At 42.5% G+C, this 10748-nt stretch overlaps 1 protein-coding gene across 2 annotated transcripts in view; it reads right to left on the bottom strand.

The window, feature by feature from the left end:
- Positions 1 to 7242: 7242 nt before the first annotated feature.
- The window catches only part of GALNT2 (polypeptide N-acetylgalactosaminyltransferase 2), a 95403-nt gene continuing 91897 nt past the window's right edge, over positions 7243 to 10748 (bottom strand). For both annotated transcript variants that reach the window (XM_048297901.1, XM_048297902.1), the window contains exon 16: positions 7243 to 10109. In XM_048297901.1, the coding sequence (XP_048153858.1) occupies positions 9954 to 10109 (156 nt within the window). In that variant the 3' untranslated portion in view covers positions 7243 to 9953. The remainder of the gene's footprint in view (positions 10110 to 10748) is intronic.

The following is a 10748-nucleotide window of genomic DNA, read 5'->3' as shown; positions in this document are numbered from 1 at the left end:
ACCATGGACAGTATCTCCCAGGTTATCCATGACTGTGAGACATGCGCTGCGATCAAGCAGGCCAAGCGGGTGAAGCCTCTGTGGTATGGCGGGCGATGGTCCAAATACAAGTATGGGGAGGCCTGGCAGATTGATTACATCACACTGCCTCAAACCCGCCAAGGCAAGCGCTATGTGCTCACAATGGTAGAAGCCACCACTGGGTGGCTGGAGACCTACCCTGTGCCTCATGCTACTGCCCGGAACACCATCCTGGGCCTGGAAAAGCAAGTCCTTTGGAGGCATGGCACCCCTGAGAGAATCGAGTCTGACAATGGGACTCATTTCAAGAACAGCCTTATAAACACCTGGGCTAGAGAACATGGCATAGAGTGGGTGTACCACATCCCTTACCATGCACCAGCAGCTGGGAAGGTTGAGCGGTGTAATGGACTGCTTAAAACCACCTTGAAGGCACTGGGTGGGGGGACTTTCAAAAACTGGGAGATGCATTTAGCAAGAGCCACCTGGTTAGTTAACACTCGAGGTTCCACCAGTCGAGCAGGCCCTGCCCAATCCGAACCCCTACAAACAACAGACGGGGATAAGGTTCCAGTGGTGCACATGAGAGGTATGCTTGGAAAAACTGTTTGGGTAAAGTCTGCCTTGAGCAAAGACAAACCCATCCGTGGGGTTGTTTTTGCTCAGGGACCAGGTTGCACCTGGTGGGTGATGCAAAAGGATGGAGAGACCCGATGCTTACCTCAAGAGGACCTTGTTTTAGGGTGAACTACCCATGGCTCTGTACTTGTACCAGTATCAGCATGTATATTTGTATATAATTTGGGTAATGCATAGATTTATATGGTTAAAAAAAAGTTAAGTTTCATGTAACATGTTAGTATGGGAAAAAATTCGGGGTGGATAATGTTGGGGTTTTAGTTTAGTCTTAGGTTCTTTTCCTGTTAAAGGAATTTTCTCCCATATGCATGTTGCTAGGGGACAAATAGCTGTACTTAAGAAAGACAAAAAGGGGAGTGGGGCGGGCCTGGCTACTCCTTTGTCTACACCTGGGTGTGGGGACAGTTCGCTCTGAGCGTCCGGAGAGAGAAGCTGCAGAGAAAGGAGCTGCTGCTGCTTTCTTTTTGGCTGTTCTTTCTTCCTGCTGGAAGCAACGCCGGGACCCCCAAAAGCCGCTTTCCCTGCCCTGCTGGAGACCGAGCTGTGGCTGCCCTGCCCCGCTGCTGCTTCGAGCTTTCGCTACGCTGTAGCCCTGCTCGCCCTGCCTGCCTGGGCCTCCGTGGGGTTCTCCCCATCTGGATACATCTCGTCTGCCACCCGGGATTTGCGTTCGTCCCTGCCATTCCAGCCTGCTGTTCCTGAGAGCCCGGGATCAGCTGCCCAGGGGTTTGTGAAGCCTTTGTTCCATCCCTTCCCGGGATCCCAGGGCACCAGAGCCGCGTGCTCCCCGAGCTCGCTCCGGAGCGCCCCCTGCAGCCGCGGGGGAACCATCGCACCTGCCCTGCTCACCGGGAGCCGCCAGCGCCCCTGCCGGCTGCGAGCGGAACTGCACCCGAGGGGAAAGGGCCTGACAGCCGAGAAGGCTGGGACTGGGTTTGTGATTGCTGTTACTGCCAGAGTTGTTGTTGTTTTGTTTGACTGGTTATATACATATATATATATATAGTAAAGAACTGTTATTCCTATTTCCCACATCTTCGCCTAAAGGCCCTTGATTTCAAAATATAATAACTTGGAGGGAAAAGGGGTTATATCTGCCACTTCAAGGGGGGCCTCTGCCTTCCTTAGCAGACACCTGTCTTTCAAAACCGAGACACTGCTATTCACAATAAAATACAAAAATATTTTCCTAATCCTTTCCAGACTCATTTTTTGCCCATTCTTCCTCAATGCAAAAGTCTGAAATTTAAAAACTATCTGCAGCCATTTTCTGTTATAATATAAAAATCAACCAGAAACATCTTAACATTTTATGTGAGAGGTTGAGGACACCATTTTGTAAGTAGCAAGAAAAGTAGTTTGAAATGAGAGCTGGAGATGGGATTCTCCACCCAGCACATTAAATACCAGCTGCTTGGTCATTCCTTCTGGGTGTGCTCACCTGGCACTGCCCCTTGGCATGTTCCTGGTGCTGCACTTGCTGTTCTTACCTGCTGCTCCAAAGGTGCTCGGTGCATCCATGTGTTGGTCCAGCTTCAGGACACTTCAGCTGGAAAATGGAGCAAGCATGGACCAAAGGATTTGATAACCCAGCAAGCAGTTGCCTAAGGAAAGAACAAAGGAATGGAATTAAAACCGAATAGTATTACCTCCACCTGCCCTTCAAGCTCCCATTAATCTCTGTCTTAGAGACTTCCTGGTGCATGTTTATAAATTTGCATGTTTTACAGCCCTGTTTTCCACTGAAAGGGCTGTCACATCCATGGAGTAATTTTCAACAATATGAAGTGCTTTTGTCTTAAAACTGGTACCTGGCATCTTTTTTTTTTTTTTTTTGCCTTCTCATTCAGTACTTACAAAGAACAGCCATGAGTTAACTCCCTATCCATATACTCCTTACTGCTCATGATCTAACCTCTTCTTGTACAGCCACCCTGCCTTTCCAGCTCAAAACTGGACAATTCTTGCTCCTTGCTGATAAAGGACTTCAGATTTAACAGGGAAAGAAGTGGCCCCTGGCATACACTCTGTGCCACTTGCCTTGTAATTGAGCTGTGTCTATCCCCCTTATTCCATTTTCCCCTATTAAGATTTCCCAGTGTGCTGTGCAAATACTTTGATCCGTTCCAGCACCTAATCCTGTTGTGTAAAATGAGAAGCACAGAGATTCCCAGGTGGACAACCAATTTTTGGGATGTTCCCTGAGCAAACTGACAACCCCTCAAGAGCATCAGTTCTCACCAGCTGCCTGCAAGCACTGTTTGTGGACACCTAGCAGTGTTCTCTTTACTGATTTCATCCAGAAAGATAAACAGCTAAAGGCCCAACATTGATTTACCTTGCCACACTGGATTTGCTGGAAGCCAAGGAAGATGTAACACCCCTCAGGATCACTCAGAGCACTGCCTGGCTGTCTTTCTTACAAAGCCCCAAGAACAACGTGAGTAAGAAGCATCAGTGGGAATCTTACACAAGTAAGAACCATAGGGAACCCCATCCTGTTTTTACTGGAGTTGAGAGAAGGACCTTCACCCCTCATCATCCCTCCATCTGCCTTGAGGACAGCTCAGGGAACAGCTGTAGCAATGTGTGACCTGAAAAACCTGCTTCTGACCTAGTTTAAGGGTTCAGTCTGTACAGGCAAAACTAAAGAAATGGCAGAATCACATTCCAGAAGCTCTGATTCTATGAAAAAATATTTTAAGGAATCAAACATAATTAGCAGACAAATGGCTCACAGTTGAAGCTAGACATTCAGCCTGGAAACAGTTATTCATTAAAACAAACTTATATTGGAAGAGCTGACAAAAGGAGAATTAGATCAGCTGAAGAATAAGATTTCCTAATTCTCAAGTTCATCTGTTTCTCAACATGTTTAAACTTCCAAATTTTATTTTTAAAAACTAACAATCCTTAAAACTTCTGAAAATTGTAGCCGGTCTTTTACATCTGAGCTCTTGCCAGAGGTCACATCCAAACAGAAGCTGAGCACTTGGCACAGATACCACTGTTGAAGATGTTACAGCTGATTCTGTAGAGCACAGGATAGCCCCATCTTATTTTCCCTTAAACTATGAATTACTAACTTTGAAATACATTCTAAGCTGCAGCTCTGCATCTGCTTCTCCACGCCCTCTCCCTTTGTGACTCTGCTCTCTTCTGCTTCACTTCTTTTTTCATCTTTTCTACCAAGATACCAAGAAGAGTGTGTGTGTGTGTCATTTTCTTTTGAAGCTCCTCCCAAGACAGAAGCCCTGACCCTCACCAGTGACCTAAAGATGCCACCCTCTCTCAAATAACTCATTCCACAGGGAAAGGAAGAGCAATGGCTTGATACAATTCTGAAACCAGCTGGCAGAGAGCCTAACACCAGTATGATGTGCTCCACGCCACACAAAGCACAAACTGCACGCAGGGTGGAGCATCTTCCTTCCCCAGATTGTTGAGACCAAAGTGTTACGTCCCTTTCTAGCAGGAAACTCCCTGTCAAACACTGGCTTAGTGTTGAAACCAAGACCTTGATGCAAAACTTACAATCTTTTTGTCTCTCTCACCCCCTGTTTCTCCTCTCTTGACACTACAGGTACTGCTGGCTTTAGATATCAGCAGTTTTGGTATAAGTTAGTAGTAGTACTATTATTACTATAGGCACCTCAGCTGCAACACAAACCAGAGCATCCCTCACCTCAGCCTCTCTTACAAAAATGTAAGGCTTGATTTTATGGTCTAGTTAAGCCAAGCTCAAAGGACTTTCAGCTACCAAAAGTAACCACACTTTCTATATTTGGGTTGTTGGTTCTTTTTGTTTGTTTTTGCCAGCCTTCCCTATCTTGTCTTATGGAACGGGCAGAAACAGTATCCCAGGGAGGAGAGGCAGGATCAGCATCCCTTTCTCCCCAGCAGCAACCAGTAGGCTGGCTCAGCTGAGCACGGAGCTGCCACCAGGAACCCAACCCTTGCTCACTTCAAAAACAACCTTCTGGATGGGAAGAAAGGTGGCACAAAAGTTGAGAAAAGTGTTTTGCACAAGTGGTGCTCATCACACTACCAGACCACAACAGACCCTCAATAGTAATTTTCTAACCCTGTTTTTACCAGACTACCAAAGGTGACCGTTAATTAATACAGGTTTGACAGAAAGATGCTTGCTACTTCCAGATCCTTTTTAATTAAAAAAACACCTCAGAAAATCCTTGGATTAAAAACATCTGCTGAGTAGAAATAGGAACTTGAAATCAAACAGATCCCTCTTTCTGCATACAGAGCAGCAACATGCTGCTGTGCTGCAAGAAATCAAGTCAAGTCAAATCAAAAGGGTATCTTGCACCCATTCAGACCTCTTGGAGGGCTGTAGAGAGAACATCTGTGGACTGACTTTATTCTCAATTTTTAAGCTTGATTACTAGCACATCTTAAAATAGCTGCTGGATGCTAAGCTGTAAATAAAATGTGAAGGCTAACAAAAGATGCAACCCTGACATTTGTGCTCATTCTGTAATCATGGCTTATTATCCCAGAGGTTTTTTCAGTGACTTCATTCACTTGAAACGATTCTGTAGAGGAACAAGCCTCTTGCTAGAGCATCCTGTAAGAAGTTATTGCTATGAAATTATTCACTGTACTTCAGGCTTGAAGGAGGACACGGGTGATGCCTGCATGCCACTCAGGGCCACATAAATTCATAAAGCATCTACATTTAAAATAAACCTAAGTAAGGCAAAGGAGATGTTGGTATTTGTGTACAAAAATTAAACATCTTAAAATAACTATGGTTATGGCAGTAACACCCCAGAAAGGAACTGGGCAATGTTCTATAGGATCCACTTTAAACAAGACAACAGCCCTTACCTCAGGCAGGTTACAGCCTTTTAATCTCTCCCAATATTCAGCTTCCTTTTATCCAAACAGAGACAGGCATCTTCTTGAAAATTCAGGATTTAAAATGCTTTTGTTAATCCACAAAGAGTAAAGCTTAAACATTCCCTTATAAAAGCAGTATAGACATCTGCTTTTATGCACAGTGACAAGCAAGCAGAGTAAACCCATGCATGAAAAACTGCTAAAAAGCATAACCTGAATTTCCAGAAAATGAATGGGAAACTTTTTTTCAGATCTATGTACTCAGGTAACATGGCAACACGGGAGTTCTGGTCAGCAGTAATGCAAAAGTTGCTGGATGGTTCATTCAGTCCTGCTACTTACACTAGGAAGTGAACTGAGAACAATACACACAGGAAACACGGAAGACTCTAGGCAGAGACATAACAGACTCCTACATTTAACACTGGATTAGATTAAAAGCTTCTATTGCTTTTATTTTTCCTGTTGTAATTATCTTTCAGTATCACCTGCCAGCTCCCAGGTGTTAAAGGGCATTTAAGATAGAGAATCCTCATTTGAATACTCAGATATAATCTGCAGATGCAAAACTGTTCCTTTTGTTTACTGCAGCTTGACAAGGCCTTTTTATTTTTGCCAGCCATTAATATTAAAGACCTATTTCCTTGATTTAATTCAGATTTTGAAAGTCACTGACTTCTGCTACAGAGAGAAAGTTTGTACCCAAGACTTCTCCTTTCCCACAGGTTGCTAGGCAAAACTCTTCCTGTCAGTACAATTAAAAGAGTGGAAGTGTTTCACTCTTTCTGATAGATGCTTCTGTAGGTTCTGCTGGCTGATTGTGCCCTTGGGGCTGACTGCAAAGCTGAGTTTCTTAGACCAGGAACAAAGAACCTAGCCCTGTATGCCCTGGAGTGGGAAAGAATGATGTGCCCCAAAAGCTGATCTGTGGCATCTCTGAGGCTGGACAGATCACAGATGAGATTTTTGGAGCACTGTCCCATCTCCATCTCACTTAGCCTGCAGCCCAGCTCTGCCAAGGGGATGCCAGGCCATGCCTTGTTGGCAGCCCCATTTCCTCTTACAGCAGCAGGAAAACTGAAAATTCTCCTTTTGCAGCTCCCCATCACTTCCCATGCAGGATTTGCTCCCTCCCCAGCTGTCTTGGTGAAGTTTCATCTGCAAACTCTCTAAACTAGACCAGTGGAGTGTTTGCCCCCTAAAAAACCTTTATTAAAAAAAAGTATATTTTTGTTTAAATATGAAGTATTTACAATCTATCACCTCGTGCAGCACAGGCACCTGAATGCCCCCCCTGCACAAGAGAGAGTAGGGGGACAGCACGAGCCCATGAGCACAGGCACCCCGAGGGGCTGAGAGCTGCAGCTGTTCCCGGCCCTGGCACAGGGATTGCTGGGAGCAAGGAGAGGCACAGCAGGAATCTCCAGAAGCCCAGGCCTAGAGGGGCAGGAGGGTGACAATATGTTTTAAGGTGACTATACAGTCAGCATTAACCTTCTCTCCTCAGTGTAACACAGCTTCTAAAATTTCTTCAAAATTATAATATTAAATACAAACAAAATCTCTTTTCTTAAATACAAATATACACCCACATATACACACTTTTAGAACAGGAACTTTATGAAGCAACTAAGTGAAATTAAGTGTTTGAAAACTACTTCAATCTACAAGCTCCAGGCAGACTTTTACTGGCTTTACTCAGTTCTATTAACCAGCACACACTTATCTATAAAGCGTTCTTCTTTATTTAAGTTAAACAAATTTTCAAGGATGGTTTCCATCTATAAAATGAACAAGTACAAGCTCTGTACAGCAGACTTTTTAAACCAACTGAAAAAACCAGTTTCCAAACTATGTTTTGAAAATCTGCAAAATAAACAGTATCACCATTCTTGTTTTGAAGATGGTAAGAAAAGTTCTCAGGAGACTCCATCACAATTTGCTTCAAGGGCTCTTAATTTGTCTTTCAAATGGGTGAATTTCTTCAGCATTAAAAACCCCTAAAATCACAGTAAGTAACTTTGGCACACTGTCATGTAAACATAACAAAAGGATACCACTTCTTGTCTATTCTCTCCAAGAAAAGCTCCTATATTAAAACCCCTATGCACAGCATCCATGGGGAATTACTGAAAAATTATTCCTACTTTATGAATGTTGTTGTCATTAAAGACTTAAGAGATGGAATATGGATTTTTAAAATATTGTAACTACCAATTTTGATTCAGAGATAAGAGGCAGGTCAGTATTGAGAGTTGCAGCTGCTGATTTCAGTTAGTACTGCCCTTAATTTGATCAAAGCTGCAAGTGGAAATATCTCCATGGTTGAAGCTGAGTGGTTGGGTTTTTTAATTTCCTTTTAAATTCTGTTTTTCAAAGCCTCAAACAACTGGCTTGCTGCTGAGCTCATATTTCAGCATTTGTTTTCCAAAACATGAAGGCATCTATTGCTATGTTTATGAAACACGTTCTTCAAGTTCTCAGCTAGGTTAAAAGGCTACAGGGAGAGACTAAAAGCTGAAAATAGTTTATCCACTGTCTGGCCTTTAAAACAGGCAAGTTTTGGAGAAAGTGGATTGTGGATAAGCAGAGAAAGAGTATTAATTATTCATTTAAAAAAGTCAGATGATGATGGATGGGTAAAATTGGATTTAATGGCCCCATCCAAAAGGTAAGCAGGTACCTGCAGGTCATAACACAGACACACAAGGTATCTATGGGCACACAGACTGGCACAGTAAAGCCATGTTGCCCACGAGAGTACCATCTCTACACCTGATGCATAGGTACAGCCAAGGGAAAATGAAAAATCAGGAACTACTCTACTTCCAGGACAAAGGAAGAGGGGGACTGTACCAGCATACTACAGTACAGCAGATGTTTTTCATCTCCTTATGATCAACCCTTTTATTTTTCCAAGATCCATCATCTTTCCAAAACCACTTCCTGGCATGCCATGTCTGCACTGATTTTTGTCAATGCTGTCTCGCTTATTAATAGTTATTTACTTTCCTTCTTGCTTTAAAAGCTCATTGAAGCATTTGCTTTTAATAAAAAAGTATATAGTCTATGCAAACATAAGAAAGGACAGGTCAAAGCTAGGGTTACCTTTGACAGTATTGTTTTATAAAATTGACATCAGCTGGACTGAAGCTGCAGAATGCACAAGTTCTATGGTTAAAAACACATAGGCTATGCAGGTATCCAGGCTGATTCCCAGAGTCAAGCCTGAATCCATTCAAAAGCTACATTTAAAGAAACAAAATGGAGGAAAATTTCCCAGTAGTAGGCCTATAAATTACCAAGTGCAATTCAGAGATATTACACAGCTCATCCTTGCAAATTAAAATTCAGATCTTGTGCTGTCATCAGTGGTGGTACAATTCTAACTTATTTCTACAACTCAAAAGGGGAGTTTGAGACAAATTTTTCTCATTAGGGCCCAGAATAAAACTGTGCTGAACCAACATGGCTGCACAAAAGCTCTGTGCAGTCTACATAATTTTGTAACTAAGGAAGAAATCTTTTAAAGACAAAGTACTACAGAAATGATCAACACAAATATCAAGTACAGGTTTAACGTTATCCAGAACACAGGTGATGAATTCCCAAGTTGGAGCAATCATCTGGGCAGATGCATTGACTTCCTCTGCTATTTTCTTTCTCCTCCTGAGTTTCATGATCTCCAGCGATGGTGAAGTGTTAAGAAGTAGATCCAGTTTGCAAAGCAAAAGCATCCAGTGTTAGCACGGACATCATACCCAGCAGCACAAAATCCGCACCCTCAGTTTCTCTCTCCTAGCACTCCAATCCAATTTCTGGTTATACATATGTCAATCACTTTGTTGATAATTATAGGATGATGAAAACGGATACAAATCATTGAGAGCTGACAATATATATACTTTCATATATTTATATTTAGAGTCCATCATAGAAAAGTTCATATTCAAATTACCAAGTACACACAGGAGAAAAAAAAAACTTCAAAATGACACTTCTGGTTCTGGAAATGACAAACCATGACTTCTATTCCAATGGAGTTTTCAAATGACCTTCTCCTAGTAATTTTTCCCACCCTCCCTCCCACACTCTGTTCCCCCACAGATGTTTCTTCAGATCCTTTTGTTTATAATACGTCAGTTGTTCCTAGAGTTAATTATCTGCTGTGCAAGTAGTAGCTGAAGACAAAAAGGAACAGTTGAAGTCTGCAGCACAATTCCTTCATCATGTGAAGTAATGCTCAGTGACATCTTTGCAGTGCTCCGAGTCCCCTGAATCCCTGGTGTCTGCTTCAGCACTCTACTTTCAGATAAAGGTGGAATACTGAGGTATATAAGTTCCGTGGAAAGTTTTAAGAAATACATCAGTAATTCAATCAAAACTTTGCCCAATGTTTTTCAGTTGAAACAGCATTTTGCTTGTAAGTCCTTCTACTGCTGCAGATTAAGTGTGAATTTCCACTGCTGTGACAAAGAAGGATTGCAGATCTCAACGGTGAGACCACCATTTTTGGCATTTCGGCTGTCTAGACAGAGGTTGCTGCCAACGTGCCTCAGTTTAGAATTGCTTTCAATTTGTTCCCATTTCTGGAAGAGAAAATACAGTTATTGACCTGGAAAAGCAGGAAAAGGAAGAATTCTACATCCTGTCCTTTGAAGTCTTCATAAGCCTCCCTGGCTTGTGCCTGGAAAGCTGTAAAAACTGCAATAATAGGAGCAGTTTAGATGATTCTTGAGTAAGAGCATGTAAGTTCTGGCAAGCCTTGCCAAAACAGCTGTTCTTTCAGCTAACACTCAGCAAGACACAGAATACACCAACACATTTCCCTCTAGTTCAGAGCTTCTCAAATACAATGTCCCACAGTTATCTGTGTGACACTTTTGGTCTGAAGAAAAAAAAATGAGAATCAAAATCCATCCACGTACCACTACAACACTGAGCACAGAGAAGTAAGAAGCACATTCGCTGTAGACAACTTTACAGAAATCCAGACATTTGTCAGACACCTTTCAATTCTACAGAAGACAACCAATCTGCGCTGTCAAAAGTTCTTTGTCCAAGATGATGTCAATGACAGAATAAATCCCAAATACAGGATTTTTTTTTTCTTAAAGGGGGTGGTTTCTCTTGTATGTCTACCATATTATGCCTGTAAACCTTATCAAGAAAATCTTGCTTCCTTAGTTTCCTTTTCTGAAGAGTGGCAAGAATATTCCTTCCCTCAT

Source organism: Corvus hawaiiensis, chromosome 3 (assembly GCF_020740725.1).
Source record: "Corvus hawaiiensis isolate bCorHaw1 chromosome 3, bCorHaw1.pri.cur, whole genome shotgun sequence".
Lineage (NCBI taxonomy): Eukaryota > Metazoa > Chordata > Aves > Passeriformes > Corvidae > Corvus > Corvus hawaiiensis.
Note: the sequence above shows the minus strand (reverse complement) of the source record. Positions and strands in the feature narration are given on the sequence as shown.